The sequence below is a fragment of the Nelusetta ayraudi genome, unplaced genomic scaffold (assembly GCF_046127955.1).
Source record: "Nelusetta ayraudi isolate G7.1 ecotype Tasmania unplaced genomic scaffold, CSIRO-AGI_Nayr_v1 ptg000092l, whole genome shotgun sequence".
Classification (NCBI taxonomy): domain Eukaryota; kingdom Metazoa; phylum Chordata; class Actinopteri; order Tetraodontiformes; family Monacanthidae; genus Nelusetta; species Nelusetta ayraudi.
In genome coordinates this window covers 3,941,483-3,958,634 of record NW_027466142.1, presented here as the reverse complement: position 1 = coordinate 3,958,634, position 17,152 = coordinate 3,941,483, and the positions used below count along the sequence as shown (strand labels likewise).

General features: G+C 42.6%; 1 protein-coding gene across 2 annotated transcripts in view; it reads right to left on the bottom strand.

The window, feature by feature from the left end:
• Positions 1–9,443, bottom strand: part of LOC142902243 (whirlin-like) — a 43,518-nt gene extending 34,075 nt beyond the window's left edge. For both annotated transcript variants that reach the window (XM_076047138.1, XM_076047139.1), the window contains exon 1: positions 8,603–9,443. In XM_076047138.1, the coding sequence (XP_075903253.1) occupies positions 8,603–9,328 (726 nt within the window). In that variant the 5' untranslated portion in view covers positions 9,329–9,443. The remainder of the gene's footprint in view (positions 1–8,602) is intronic.
• Positions 9,444–17,152: the final 7,709 nt, after the last annotated feature.

The following is a 17,152-nucleotide window of genomic DNA, read 5'->3' as shown; positions in this document are numbered from 1 at the left end:
TTGTAACTATCAAAGTGCAAGTATGAATGATTGTTTGTCATTCTATGTGCCTCACAGGCAACTGGCACTGCCTTCATTGGACAGCTGGAATAGGCTCCAGCACCATCTGCAACGCTGAGGGGCAGGAGGAGCGGTGATAGAAAATGGATAGATGGAAGTTCAGAGTTAAGTTGTTGCAATAATAAAAAATAACTGCAGCAAGCTGCCCTTTAAAAACCATAGAACACTTAGGGGCTGATTTACTAGGACCCGAATCAGGGTCGCTAAACTGCTTGCGCACACTTATAAAGTGAGGGTCTTGTTGGTTTATGTGTTGCAGGTGACCCACTAAGATTGTATGAGTAACTGCCTACATGCGCAAAAGTGGTTGAAACCGCCCGATTTAAATGAGGACTTTGTGCCCACTCACTCTTTTCCCCAGAGAGAACATGGGACTGCAGTGTGACTGCAAGCAACCCATCATTGCAGCCGCGCAACTGTAACCAGGACGGTACAATGTGACAGCAGGTGAGAACTGTTGCCTTTGATGTGCACATTCGGGACAGTCGGGTCGTTGAGTCAGTGCTGGTCAGTGCTGTGTCTGGACTGACTGGAGACATGAATGGCATGGGGGATTTAAACCAGTCATTAAGGGGAAAAAAATTAGGGACATAAATATGTATGCACAATGTGACAAATAAAAACACCAAAAATAACAGCCACAACCAGTTTCCTCCTTGGTAATTCTCATAAAATCTCGTCCTGCGAGATTTACGAGAATTACGTTTTGCATTTGTTTGTTTACATTTGTTTACTGGTTGTTATATCTTTCTATTTGATTACTTGTAAAAAAAAAACAATTGGTTTTCTTCTCCGTCCAAACATAATGTGTGATTTTCACTTGAAGTGAACTGGTCACGTGACCCCGTACGTCATGTCAGGCTACACGAAAATGCGGAAAAAGTGTTCCCATTAAACTTTTGTGATATACCTCTCTATTGATAAGTCTGAAAAACCACCTCATGAGAGTGTAAAAACCTTTTAGTGATATTTGAGAGGTTTTTTGAAATTTAGGTGTTTCCATTACCAGTTTTTTATTGCGATATTTAGGTTTTGCGCAATTCTACGGGTAATGGAAACGCTTGTGTCATACTGTATTTTCAAGGCCGTACAACAATTGAAAATAGCTCACTTCCTGTTTGTCAGGGGTCAAAGGTCAGCATTTAAGAAAATTAGGTATTGACTGAACGAACGTGTGGGTCTTTGCCCCGTGTCTCTAGGACCTTCCTAGCGGGCGCTATGGCAATTTCAGTGCTTTTTAAAAAAAAAAAAAAAAATCTATATAGGTGGCGCTATGCCAATGTGTGCATGTGCAGAAAGCAAAATTACCTATCCTCTCTAATAACCTAGTGCCATGTATTTCTATTTGCTTGCACATTTGTCACAGCGCATGTAAATAACTTGAGTGTAGCTTGACTAATTGCCCCCAATAACATCAGCAGCTTATTCTGCTAATGGCATATCAAGTCATATGTATCAATATGTGTACATTGTGTTCCAGTGATGTACAGTGAGTTTCATGGCTGGTGAGGCCCTGACTTCATCACAATCAGATTTACAACCCTACAGAGTGGCTTACTCACCATTTGATTGGCAGAAGTTAACAGGTTGTTTAAAATGTCATAGCTGCTTTCTTCACATATGTACACTGTAGCGCGCACAAAAAAAGAATCACATTTAATTAAAAAAACATTATTATGGTCTTAAATTTACTTATAAATGACGTTCATGCTTCATTTCTAAGCAAATTTACTTATAAATGAAGTCTGAACAAAAGCATTGTTAACTAGAGTCTTTTCAGTGCTGAGAATGAGCACTCCACCAATGCTGTTGTAAGCTGAGACAGTTAGCCTAGCTGGAGGAACTTTGTCACTGGCTGTATTCTGCAGCTAAGTCACAAGAAGAGTCCCTGGGATCACAAGCGCCCCCTACCATGAGGCAGGAGAACTGCATGCCTCACTTAGTGGCTCTTTGCAGCAGTTTTATGATCACTCAGCCCATGTATGCCCGAGGGAATCTTGAGAGATGGGATAAATTCTTGTGTGTTTCACATGAACAAAAGCAAATCAAAACATATATTCCAGGTGGAAACACCTACTGATACCAACGTTTATGGCGTACACACTATCGCTATACATAGAAACAAGGGTGTGCACAGAGAATAGACACTTTTCATAGATGCTCTTGATCGCGCCCATAGTACAGTGACAACTCTTCCACTTTTTGATCTGCTGTTGCTACACCACAGTCAGGCTGCTCCTCCTCATCAGGGAGCTGAGTCCCACCGGCCTCTCCCACGCGTACTGGAATCTCTTAACTAAAATAAAGCATAAAACGCATCCAACCGCTGAGTTTAAAAAGGTAACAAGAGGTCATGTCATGTTGACATTATCCAACAGACTGAGTGTATAACTTCACCTACTGAAATACTTCCTCCTCCTCTATCCCTCATGACGCAGTCTAAAAGTTGCTTCTTTCTTTTTTTTTTTAACTCTCTGAGGGCTTGGTACTCATATGGAGTCATTTGGTTGGATTATGTAACGTCATTTCTCTACACACAGGAAGAAAAAGGCCGTGATTCCTTAAAAATACATTCAAACAACTGCCAAAGATAGATACACAGCACACCAGTGTAAAATCTCATCTTCCAGGACTCAAAACAGAGGCGTACACACTTTCAACACAGCAAGGATTATAGAACTACAAGTCTGAGTAAGGCAATGCAGTCACTTACAAACAACAGTTTGTCGTGATTTGTTTATATATGAGCAACATAAAAGTGTGAGTTAGTAAGAGTGACAGACAAGCAATAATTAGTTGAAAACCTTGTTTAAAAATTGAAAGAAACTGTTAAGAGTGATTAATGTTCGGCTGTTCAAGGGCTGAACTCCATTCAACTGATGCTGTGAGATTGCCTATACCTTCAGCAAATTGCCATTTGTGCCAAATGCTTCCCGGCTAGTAAATGCACTGTAATATTGAATGTATTTTTGAGTATATTATAGAGTTTCATATTGTTCTGCAGATATAGTCGGAGCAAGAAGACTATGAAGGAAAGTAGCTTGGAAAAGACAAAAGCCACATGCGTCACTGAAAAGACTTTAATGGTAGGATGATTAGAGACTTGAAGCAATTTGAATTATCATGCCTTGTTAAGTCCCATATTAAGTTTCCATGCATCCATTTTCTATCAGCACTTCTCCTGCACTCAAGGGGGAGAGATAACAACCATCCACTCTGGCACAGAAAGGCCTGAGGTCCAGCAATTGAACCCTTGACCTTCTTGCTGTGAAGCGAAAGTGCTAACCACTGCACTACATAAGCGGTGATGGATGGACAGATGATAAGGAATTATTTGGAGTAGCCTGAAACAATTGATTATGCAAAAAGAAAAGCTGCCATAGAAATAACATCAATCATAAAGGGTATTTTTTCAGGAGAACAGTTTTACAGTCTTCTGCTGTGCTAGTTGCTTTGTTGTACCATTACCATGTTTGGAAGAGAACAAAAAAAGTCAACCAATGCCACTAGCCTTGTGTGGCCAGTTTGGTATTAAAGCGACTCTCAACTTACTTAGAATGAAATTGGACACCATGTGGAGGCCATTTGTCTGCAGTTGTTTTTGAGAGTGAATTTTAGATCCAAAAGCTTTCCTTGCTGTAGATTGTACTAGACAAATATCACTGTTCTCAATACAAACACATTCCATTGCACCTAGCCCACAAAACAAATGCCTTAACGACAAGTGCCAAAAAACGTTGTCATTATTAACTCATCGGTTCAAGTTCAGCACACACCTGATTTAATTCAGCACGTTGGCCTGCAGACTTTCAGAAGAAGAAGTTCGATTGACGCTCCCTCAATAGGATTCAAATCAAATATCAAGTCTCATTTGAAATGTCATAAGGCCAGGCAGAATTTGTTGCTATATATTCCCATGTGGACGTAGTCAAGATTAACATTCTGTCAAGAGTTCCTTAAAAGGGCACGTAACTTTCCCCAGCAAAAAAGACACAACGAGACAGGAGATGGTAGAGGGGCCACAGAGTAGAGTGTATTGTCAAGGTGACATCACAGGCACAGGGTCACAAGCATAGTGACAGATGATTTATAGATCCCTTGACAAGGAGAAACACTGACACTCCAGTAGCTGCCTAGTGTGTTGTAACAGCTTCATTGTAAGTCAAAAAAGCAAGTATATCTTCAATCAGAATTTAACAGGATTGTTATTTGAGTGGGCGGCTTCAACATGCATATTTTCCTTGAAAGTGTAACATTAATCATCTGTCTTCTGAACTGTTTTAATTTGAACTGCTTACTTGAGGAGATGAAGCCTGTCCAAACAAAGAACGTCTCCACCAAATTTTAAATTTTAAATTTTGACTCTTATGGAAGAGTCTTGAGATATATATATATGTATATATGTATATATATACATATATATATATATATATATATATATATATATATATATATATATATATATATATATATATATGTATATCCATAAATAAACAGCATCAGATCAAAGGTCCATTTGCTCCAGAGCCTTCGGCGCATCTCTTGATTGATATGTTCTATGTTTGTAATGGACTGTGTGTGTGTGTGTGTGTGTGTGTGTGTGTGTGTGTGTGTGTGTGTGTGTGTGTGTTTTTGTGTGTGTGAGAGAGAGAGAGAGAGAGAAAAAGAGAGAGAGATGGGGGGGTAGAGTTGGAGGGGAACTACAGAACATTTTTTTCTGCCAAGTAGTATTTTTGTGATTGTAAAGCAGAGGCACAATTTGGAAGGCTACTGGACGAACCTTCTGTCCATCACATTGGGGTAACAAGTCAGATTCGGTTTGCGACACTGTGGTGTGGTGTGGTGTTGTTTTTAATCGCATTTCAAACATGAGACCGGATTTGCACCAGATGCGGAAGTAGTCCCGGAACAGAGCCTGTTTCCTTTCGGTACCCTTTTAACCGATGCTGTCGTTCAGACCACACGTGAAGCGGCGTGCGCCTCCGCGGCCGGCTCTTACTGTGCAGCGAATGTTTCGGCGTGTGGACTAATTTGTGCGCCGCGAACAATTTGTGTCAAGCTGGACAGGAAGTCACTCAAAGAAACACAAAGAAATCTGTTAAATTTTCAAAAATAAAAGCAATTTTCAAAGTTGAAATAACATAAAAGTCAAACCGTGATTAATCGCAGTTAACTGAAGATTCTGCGCTTAATCGTGATTTTAAAAATTAACCGTTTGACATCCCTAAAAAAAACATTAATAAATACAGAATTGTGTGTGTGTGTGACTGTGTGCCACTTGAAGTGAAGTGCTGGTTAATGTGTCCACCACGGCCGCACCGCACTACATAACAGCCAAGGGGGCAAACCCGAGCACTGTGGGCCGGGGAGAGGCCCAGAGCAGCAAGCACGAAGGACACTGACCCCAAGGGAAAGCAAAGGCAAGAGGGCAGAAAGGCAAGTGCCTCAGGGAAGAGGCAAACCCCCCGGGGCGTGTGAACAGCAGAACCCAGGCCCCCAGGGACCAGAATGCAGCCACTTCACCCATCCGGTGGACCGGTACCCAAGCCCCAGCAGGCCCGCAACAACCATCCCCTCCACCCAACCACCACTCACACCATCAGAACCCCCGATGCTAGAAGATGAAAATGGCAGGGGGGGGGGGGCTATAGGCCCAGCCGGTTCGGCATCTACTAATTAACTAGGCTCAGCAAATACCAGCAAGTACAATTTCTCGCCATCGTTGAAAAAATGTAAAACAATGGACGATGTTATGTCATATCACTTTACGCAGCCCACAGAGGTGTGTGATTGAATTACACAAGAAACGAGTGTGTTGTACCTCCACCCACCTGGTGTGGAATCGCAGTGACACATTTCTATTCAATGTGTGTTTCCACTGGCTGAAAAAATGCAAGGCTTCTGTTTCTGCCAATTGTCGGAGCACAATGCAGCGAACCATCACCAGACAAATCACGAAGGAATAGACATTGGGCACAGAAACACAATCATCTGGTTTATTGTCATCAAAATGCATCTTCCACAATATCATTTTTTTGCAGTTGAGAAATTCCCCCCAAATCACAAATTGCAGAGTAATGTGTGTGCTGTACTGTGAAACAAACGTGCGCACATATCAAAATGGTAACTAGTCATGCGCGCAACCACCAGCGGAAACACCAATCAACACATGTCCCACAAATACAGAAATTGCAACATGCCCAAGATGAGAATAAAACAGAAAGGAATACAATTTAAAAGCTTTGGACACAGACATGTACTAACTGATGTTTAAGTAATATCAATGCTATAATTAATATAATGGATAGATAGATAGGCAGATAGATAGATTAGCTGTTGTAATTTCAAAAAGCGAGGTTACTGGCTCCTCTCCCAATGCATCTAATATTGCAGCATTTGTATGTTGGTTCTACTTGTTTTCACCTTCCTGTTCACTGACGACAACATCTTGGTTTTTTTTTTTTAAATAACATGAAGAACAACAACACCTAATGTGACCTTGTAATATACCACAAGAGTGCGGCATCCAGTATTGTACAGAACATAATGAAACCAAATGTTAAGATGAGAAATACCATATACAGTTTATCTCTAGGCTATTTTTTCAATTTTGAATTGAGTCAGTTGACCTTTTGTAAGAGGTAAAGGGTTTCGTTTCATTCGGGAGGTTATGTGCCGGTGTGTTCTCTATGACATGCTGCGAATACAGCACCAGTGTAAGAGAGACAAAAAACAGCAGTTGTTCAGGAGTGTAACATCACATGTGATCTATAGGGATTTGCTATTAATTGTTTAGACTATATTATATATATATATAGTTTTTCTATTTATTCATCCTATAAGTTGTTTTTTTTTTTTAGCCCGTCTCTCTGGGTTTTAAAACTTCATGGGTTTTAACTGATGTACGTTTGGTAAGTTTTAGGGAGGGAGACCTGCTCCATTCACCTCTGTTTTTGTTCATTCGGCAGTTCGTGATTCTGTCCACAGGACCTCAAAACATCAGGCAATGATAGTTAAAGAGAATGTAGCCACTCATATGACTGTAGGGATGATGGCAATAGGGGAATTTGCCAAAATACTGAACTATCCATTTGAATAAGATGTCACTCAAAGCCAAAGACTTAATTTTTCCGTTTGGAGATTGCTCCTGGATTTGTGAGTAATTCTACTGCAAGAAAAGCTTTCAATGTCATGAAACAGGGAGACTGCCTAAATGGAACAGAGATGTGAAGAGTAATAAACCATTATGAGGAATACGTTTAAATTTAGTGGAAGAACCAGTGCTGAATAATGGTGCTCTTTGACTGGTGCTTGGTCTATTCTGTGAAATGTCTTTGTAGCTCACGTGATTTTGCCTTGCAATTCTTGTGGAGGATAATTGGAGAAAATGGGTAATAATCTGTTTGAATAATCAGATTGATTGATTGACTTGGTGTATTTCCGAAAACTTGCTTCAGTTGTATTTTCTGTCAGTAGCCTTTGTAGCGACAATCCTTTACTTGTGAGAAATAAAGCCTGTTTGTGAATCAGGCTGGGTTTATTTTAGTGTATTTAAAACAACAGCAACCCGCACCCTGCTTCTGGCTAAATATATTCTCTGAGGAGGAAAAAAAAAAAGTAGTGCTCTAGAAAATGAGAAATACAGTTAGACAAAGGTTACACTTGCGCTGCTAGCCAAGGTGGGACTAGCCAAACTTTTGTAAATCACCTGGCCATAAATTAAAATACAGTCAAACAAAATTATGGATTTTTGTCCCCCTCATCATGTGTTAATTCTCAGAGCCTCTAACTCTGTGCACATAATTGTTGTTATACATTTACTTGAAACTCGAAACGTTTTCCTGCTAAGGAATAGTCATGATTCTTCATCAGAGTGACAATAAAATATACACACGCACACACACCTACACACATACTTGTTTATCTGGCCAGCTGAGGACAGTGGACTTAGAAGAGCCTGCTGGAGACCACCCTTTGTAATTGAGATAATGAGATATATAATGAAATACAGAGAGAGAGATAGTACATATATATATATATATATATATATATATATATATATATATATATATATATATATATATATATATATATATATATATATATATATATATATATATATATATAATGGTGGTTCGTTGCGCCAGTGGCACGCAGCAGCAGCAGCGTTGCCTCCCATCAAGTGGTGTGAAAGAAAAGATGAAAAGGACGTAGCTGCACCGAGGGCAACATCCACCGGGACCAGACCGCCCACTGAGGAAAGCAGCACTATCTCCTTCTCTGCTCCCCTCACTTGAGTGGCGGCTTGACGCGGTCCAGTGAGCTCCTACACGCATTCTGCGCCTGGAGCACCGCGCAACTGTCTCTACATTATCTGGACCGCACTGTCACACACACACACACACACACACACACACACACACACACACACACACACACACACACACACACACACACACACACAGGAGCAAATTTACCCACACACACGCACACACACATGCCTCTTCTTGTTCCGAGATGACACGGTGACAAACAAACCTACCTTCACCGCCTCGATGTGAGTGACGCTGTCAAAAGTCAAGTCGTTGACGGTCACTATCTGGTCCCCGACCCTCAGCCCCTCTCTCTCCGCCGACGAGTCGGGCTCCACCAGGGACACGTAGATCCCCACGCCGTGCTCCGAGCCGCCGCGGATGCTGAAGCCCAGACCCTCGTGGCTCCTGGAGCGCGTCAGCGTCACCTGCCGCATGTCTGCGAAGGGGCCGTCGGAGGGCGGCCTGGCCAGCGGGGAGGTGGCGGCGGCGGCGGCGGCGGCGGACAGCACCGCGGCGGCGCCCCCCACCAAGCCGCCGTGGCCGCGGAGGGAGCTGACATAGTTGTGCAGGGTCGGGTCGCCCTCGTCCCCGAAGTCCTCCGCAGTGCCGTTGCCCGGCAGGAGGTCCGTCTTCAGGTAGAGTCCCTCCGACGTGTACTGGTCGAAGAGCAGCTGGTCCGACCTGGGGATGACCAGGCGCAGCATGGGCAGCAGCTGCCGCTTGCCGGCGGTGTTGAGGATCACTTTGAGAGTTTGCACCAGGTCGAAGACGTTGCGCTTGGCATGGTACACGTTGAGGCAGTGGATGAACTGCTCGCGCTCGCGGTCGCCGAGCAGCAGGTTGAGCGCGTTGTGGAGCCGGCGGACGTTGGCCGAGAGCGTGCGGCCGCCCGCGCCCGCGCCCGCCGAGTTCACCGGTGTGTTGAGCGGATCGCTCGCCGGGTCGGCGCTCATCCTACAACATGACGAGTGGGACTCAGCGCCTCAGACACGGCTGTGGGGCGGCTCGGGCATCCGCGCATCCGCCGCTCGAGTCGATCCCCCGCGACTGATGGATGGATGAGCTGAAAGGGGGGGAACGGTGGAACTGCCGATCGCGCATCGAGGCTCGGGTGCGCCTCAACAGGTGACCGGTTGTCGTGCCGCGCGCGGACCGTGTTCTCTCGGCCGAAGCGGGTCAGTCGTCCTGCGCGGTCCGCTCAAAAAGGGTCCCTGCAGCCTCCGCAAAGACTCACAACTGCGTGGGGGCGTGATGGCACACGCAAACACGCAAACACGCACGCGCACCGGTATATCGCAATGCTGCTGCTATTCGATGTGAACCGGCAAAGAGCGGTCTAAGTCATCGCAAGAAAAAACGTCCCGGGAACTCCACCGTCTGTCGCATCTCCAGGAACAAGAACGTGGCTGCGCGAGCGCAACGCAACGCAGCGCAGGGATGCAGTGTGGGCACCTCTGTGAATGTAGGAAATGACGCAGGTGTGTGTGTGTGTGTGTGTGTGTGTGTGTGTGTGTGTGTGTGTGTGTGTGTGTGTGTGTGTGTGTGTGTGTTGCTTAGAAACTGCCCGCACTACTAGTTCAGTGATTATTTTTGGCAAACTTGGAGCTGATGTCATTGTACAGTTGAGTTAAAAGATCTCACGGCTTTTGCAGCTTCCTGCGGTGTCTTGGACGCAACCAGGTACACGAGCACATGCGTCCCAAGCGTAATTCACTCGGACAACTTTAAAGCGTATGGTGTTTACACGGAGTTGTAGGCGGCTGTCTGTCTGTCAGCCTCTAAGCTGATCATGCAGCATTAGACGCCTCTCTCAGAGACTCCTGTCAAAACTGCAGCCTGAAGCTATTTTTAAAGATCTATTTCTGGGATAGTTGCCTTCGTTCTTCCGACAGTGGGAAAGTTGCCTTCTGTCTGGTCTGGCCAGTGAACGTCACAATGCTGCTGTGTGTACGCAAAACCGCTGGGACCCCCCCCCCCCCACACACACACACACACACACACCAACACAACCCACAGCAGTCGATCAGTGGTTTAACACCGAAGTCGTCAAATGAATGTGTACTGCCATCCACCTTTGTCTTTGTGCTAGAAGCGTCTGTTATTTTTTTTTAATTATTTTTTTTTAGGATGGTCTTTTAATTGTAATATCTTATTCAGTTGTAAAATGTGGATATTAAATTGTCACATTACTCAAAGCTGTTTTATCCGCCTCTCCTATTTGTTCAGCTTAAAGGATTATATGTTGCTCAACCAAGTACAATTGATCCCTCTTAGCACAGATATTCTATTACATATTGATTTTATTTGAGACTGGCCATTTCATTTAGATTTTTCCAGTTAGAGCGATTTCTTTATTTGTTCGTAACCTGCACTTAAATTGTAATCATTGTTTTGTGCATCAGCATCAGGAAAAAAGTATTTAATACATCATGATTTTTTTTTTTTTTTTTTTGGGGGGGGGGGTAATTTAATTGCTGTTGATGTCAACTGCTGTAACAGTAGCTGCAGGTTATTTTTTTACTTTTTTTTTTATGATGATAACGTTACTTGCACAGGCTGCTGTGCTCGGGGAGGCTTCAACATTAGCTTGCTGCTCCCAGTACTTTGTGTCATTGTGTGACTCATATGTTCTCTGTTGCTCTTTTGGAGCAAGTGCATGATTCAACGGCAGTGGAGAGAACTGGTAGTTTCTGAGAACTGCTCGTAATGGAAGAATAGTGCAGAAGGTCTCACATCAACAAGGCTTTTTTAATATATATATATATACACCCAACTGCCACTCTCCGGATATTTTCTCTTTTTCTGACCTTTCTCTGTTAAACCTAGAGATGGTTGCGCAGGACAATCCCAGTAAATCAGTAGTTTATGAAATAGCCTTTAAGCACAAGGTCCTCATAGTGCTTAAAGATGAAGTTGAGGCAACTCGACTGTGGTTTGCTAAATTCTTTATTTGCTATATTTTGTTGTATTGTTTGTGAGTCCTTATTACAGCTTGTCACGGACGAAAGGTCGACTGCATTGTGAGAAAATCCAAAGATCCTTGTGTGGTTTATTTTTTATTTCATTCTTGATTAATTCTGTTAAAGTGTTTTGTACGCTCCTGCTTTGTTTCTGCGAAAGGTGCTATGAGGCTGATTATGTACATGTTCATATAATTCTGATGTTTTTGTGACATTCTTCCCCCTCAAACACTGATGAATTAAACCACTCCTCAAGGTTAAAAGAGCTGCGGGATCCTGTGGGCATTAAACTTTCATTTCCAGTCTAATCTGGGACTGGAAGTTTGTGAGAGGCCTATTAAACATCAGAGGGTGGTCACAGTCTCACAGATTATTCCTGTAAAGCAAGAGCATTATGAAGTCTTAGTTCAGGATTCACAACGCACGCCAAGTGTAATTTAATGCACGCAGGAAGCAAAAATAAAAAAATAAAAACATACTCTAAGCCTTTTCAGACCTGGAGTTTCTCATGACTTGCTCGTCCGTTTCCAACAGACCTGAGAGATATGGCCACAACGGGGAGGCCTCTAGGCAAGGCAAGGCAAATTTATTTGTATAGCGCGTTTCATATGCATGGCAATTCAATGTGCTTTACATGATTAAAAGGTTGTTTGCACTGAAGCCTGCTCTCTCTTATGTCTCTCTAGCTCTACTTAATATTGCAATCCATGTTGTGAATTAATATACAGCCATTTCTTGTTGTGATTTTTGCTGTTACATAATAAGCAAAAATACATCACAGGATGCTTATTTGAATCATGTACTCGAGCCGGGCACTGAACTACCAGTGGTGGCAGGGACAGGGCGTGCAGCATGGCTAAGGGAGGGAGTGAAGAAAGTGTCCAGTCTTTTAATCATCACGCTGGTTCAGCAGTGCTAGTTAGCTAGATGGACCTATTTCAACACTAGTTGATGTTAACGTTACTTTAGTTTAATGTTTTGGGATTTTATGCAATTGTTTCATTCATAAGAAGGACTTTCAAAGTCATGTAAAAACCAATACGTCAAAAAGCAGCACAGATGTCTTCTGGTAAGTTATGGAATAATGAAATTTGAAAATACTCCTATAAATCATAATCTTTATCTCAGGCAATACTATATTATTTTTTTTAATATTAATATTAATGGTGATGCATATCTTGTATTACCTACCTGTAGTCCTCGTGTGAGTGAGATTAAGAAAAACAGTCACATCTTGGACATCGCAGTAGTTCACCCTGGATTAGATCACATGTGTTTAAATGTAATCTTTCTACAGAATGTGTTGAAAATTAATCAGAAGGATTATAAATAGTTACAACTAAGTGGTAAATTTCCTCCTCGGCATCAAACATACAGTAGTTTCTTTCCAAACTATCTAAATTCTCACTACGTGACCACTAAAGCAGCATTGTGGTGCCGTTGTTAGCGCTATCACCTCACAGCAAGATCCTCAGGCATGGGGCCTTTCAGGGTGGTGTTTTCAACTGGTGACTTGTCCAGTGTGTCATCCTGCCTCCATCCAAAGATACTTGGGATACGCTCAGTGGCGTAGTCTACGCAATATGCAGGTTTACCCCGTATAACCGCTAGAAAAGTTTCCGAATTACCGTACGACCACTAGAAAATGCACAAAGATTCATATTACTATGGTTGGTTTTTTTTTACACAACATTCACTTTCCTATTTTAAATGTGTTTTAAAGGATGTTTTATGTTCGGGTGTGTTTCAGCACTTGAACGTTGCAAAACGTTCAAGTGCACAACGTTTTGCACTTGATTGCTGAAACTTGACAGATGTGTATCAGATGCGTATCAGAATATACCCACTACAATAAACCAGACTCCACTACTGGATAGGCTCCAGCACTAGGAGAGTGTAGGAGAGGTAAGAGTGATAGAACATGGGTGGATGGTTTGCTAGAACTCCATGTCAATAAACAAGTAAGTTACTTTTGGATTCCTGATATTTTACTTGAGACACACTGCACTCCAATCATCTGGTGACAAAAGTTTACGGAGAAGAAAAATCAAGAGGTTAACACCAACTGGGAGCAATCCCACTGTACAATTATTGTGGTGGTGACAGCATCATGGTGTTGGCATGTTTCCAGCAGCAGGAACTGGGAGACTGGTCAGGGTAGAGGGAATTATAAATGCAGCAATGTACAGAAACATCCTGGATGAAAGCCTGACCCCAGACTGGGGAAACGGTTCATCTTTGAGCAGAACAATGATCCCAAACACAGAGCCAATCCATCATCAATGGCTCAATTGCTTCAGAACAACTCTGTGAATGTCATTGAGTGGCCCAGCCAGAGCCCAGACTGGAATCTGATTGAACATGTCTGGAGAGACCTGAAAATGAGAGGTGCTGCAAAGAGAAATGAGTGAAACCGCCCAAAGACGTGTGACAAGAAAAGGCTGTGAATACTTGTGTTCATGTAGTTTCTCAGTTTTGAGGGGTTTTTTTTGCCAAAATTTGCAAAAAATATCCACAGATTTTTTTTTTTTTTTTTTCAGAATATTGACAAAAATGAATTGAATATATTTTGGAATAAGGCTGTAACATAACAAAATATTGTGTGAGGGACTCTTACAGTTACATAGCAAACAAAGCTCAAAGACTTTGTGACTGCACTGCAGTTGCTGGGTCAGAATGGTTGGAATCTGCCCTTTTCAAACAAAGATTGCAGGTTTTTCCAGCTTCATACTGTCTAAGGTTGGCAAAGGAACCCAGAGAAATACGATTTTCACATCCATTGGGGAGCCTATCGCTCATTTGGTAAAACGGGTGGTGCGAATCCCTGCCCCAAAAGGACCCCAACAGAACCTTGCCTAAACCCTACAATGCTCCTAATAGGGCCTGGCAGTGCCTTGCGTTGCAGCAGCCACCCATTTGTATGAGATTATGTGTGTGAGGGGATGAATTGAGACGCCAGTGTAGAGTGCTTTGGGGGACTGGGAAGGTGTTGAAAAGCGCTCTGTCAGTTTTACCAATTGTGTTTACCGGAAAATGTTGTTTTCCATAGCACCTTTAATAAAAATGTTAGTAGCAAGCACGCATTATCTGAGCTCTTACATGTCTGGACTAAAAATGAAAAATTGACAGGGTAATTACAAGTGGTACTGTTATTACTGTGTTATTACAATTTAAGAGCAAGGCAAAACAAGGAAAAGGTAGTCGTAGCAGCAGCAGCAGCAGCAGCTGTAGTCGTAGTAGTATTAGTAGTTAGTAGAAGTAGAGTAGTAGTAAAGGAATAAGGTTATATTACTTATTACTCTAACAAGGTCAAATTAGGTCAGAGAGCATTTGATTCACCTAATACAACTTTGCAATTTTGTATATTATAACTTTTCTTTTCACCATCTGTTTTTGAGTTTTTACAAGGTCTGACAAATAAGTGCCAAGTTTCTTAACAAGCTGCCCACAGATATAGACACTGTCAATCTTGGAGTGGGTGGCTAAGAGTTTTAACGTGAGACAGCATTAAGCCACTGCCTTGTATTTAATCACCATAACAGCTGCCTGTAGGGCTTTTTCATAAAGGTTGACATAGCTTTTTTTTTTTTTTTTTTCTTTTTTTAAATAAGACATTAATTGTGATGAGTCATATTGAAATAAAATGATAAATGATAAACTGAATTAAGATGTCTCAGTCCACTGCAGTTTTGTCAGACAGATATGTCAGGGAGGTAGATGGGTAGACCCGCACACGTCCTTGCTCGCAACACCACCTCGCCCCAGTGGGCCCATGGCCCGAGGTTGAGCTGAAGGGCCAAGGACAGATAAACAGATCTTACACGGTTCTGTCCTCCTAGCAGACCGCAATCAATCAAGGCAAACTTTTTGGGCTCTTCAGTTAACCCAAACCTAAGCCATTAACCAAAATGAAAATGATTAGGTGGTCCGAACCCCACTTCATCCCAGTCTCTATTGTGTCCCTGGGCAAGACTCTTTACCCACATCGCCTCGAACGAATGTGAGTGAATGTTGGTGGTTGGAGCGGCTGTTTATTGCAGCCATGCTTCTGTCTCCACTAAAAGAAAACACTGGAGTGCCTTTTTGAATGGAATATGCAGTTTGTCGTTTCCAAGTCGGACACTGGGTTCTGGATGGAGGAAGTTATATTCCTTTATTACTCACAACAGTGAAATAGATTCAATATCCTACTGCCAATATGATAATTTGACAGTTTCCATATGTAACTCTTTCATTTAAAAAAAATATGAAAGAAAAGAAAATAGGATGAACGAACGTTCTGTTTTCACAGGACATGTCCTGTACCTTTGTATCACATAAGTATCTCATTGCCAGGCTAAGTGTCCTGTTTTTCAGTTATCACAATATGGTCTCCCTATTTTTAAATGCTGTTTTTCAGTGAGGGGGATGTTGCCGCTTAGCATTAAGCTAAACAAATGTACACCTGAAATTGTGACAGAGCTAGCCAGTGCACCACCTCGCACAGAAATAATTCCCGTCGAAGACGCTGTCCCGCTTTACCGCGTCGACTCCGCCCACGGTCTCGTGAACCGGGGGCCAATGAGAACACAATCGAACCGTGGCGAGGCGAGGCGCGGAGGCAAGGCTATGAGAACACGGCCCCGTGTCACCCTAACATTCATCCATCTATACCCGTTTTCTCCTTCACTCAATGTCATGTGAGTCTGCTGCAGCCAATCCCAGCTGTCATAGGGCCAAGGCACAGTTACACCCTGGAGAAGTTCACCCTAACACGTGAATGTCAATTTGCTACAACATACATTTATATGCGCAATGTGTTTGTGTTTTATGGCACAAAGTGCACGGACCTCATTCACACCCATGCACGAGCGATGAGGTGGCAAAGCTAGTGAGAAAACCTTGGTTTGCAAACAGCAGTGGTCAGCAAATGTGAATTCTGTCCCACCAATTTGCCCCTTTGCTTTGAATGCAAAGGGGCATTAATATCTTATATTTATGGCAATATCATTAACACGACCATAACATCAGGCATCAATAACACTCTGAAAATGTGTTTTACCTGTTTTGTTCAGTTTGGGCGCAAGCTTGCCACCCCATGCTAGATGAAAATGGTAGAGTGATGTTATTCTGCAGCATGCAATTGACCTCAGATTCTAAGTGCTCAAGCTTCCCTGGCGATATGTGGTAGCACTGCTGAGGCATGCAGTATCACCCGCATGAACGCCATGCTTCATTAAGTGAGTACAAGAAAGCATGTCTACAATTCGTACACAGACCACAGTACTTTGTTTGCAAATGAGAAACAACCAAAAGCAAATTGCCACAATATCAAAACAACAAAAATTACCTTCACCGTCACCCCCTCACCCCCGAGCTCCAAAAATATATCCCCAGTGTTGTTGGGATTACTCCATAAAAGTAAGCAAACTACTGATTACTCCTTTAAAAAGTAATTATTTTAAGTAATTACTTACCTACTTTGTTTCATAAGTAATCAATTACTAATTACTAATTAATTTAGTTAAAATAAGTTGCTCAGTGCTTTGGAATGAACTTTATTAAAGTGCAAATTTTGCAATTCCAAATCTTGCCTCTGTCCTCTTTACATGAATGAATGTTTGCTCTCTGAACGCAAACTGCACAATTCACAGAACAAACTCATGCACAGCCCTGGTGCCTTTTGCACAGCCCATATTGTTAAGGTAGTTAGAAGCACAGTAGTTAAAAGATCTCCACTGTGCGGAGTACTGCTGACTAAACATGGCTTTCTGCACCCTCAGTGCAAGACGGAGCGCTACCGCAGGTCATTTATGCCTGCAGCCATCAGGCTGTACA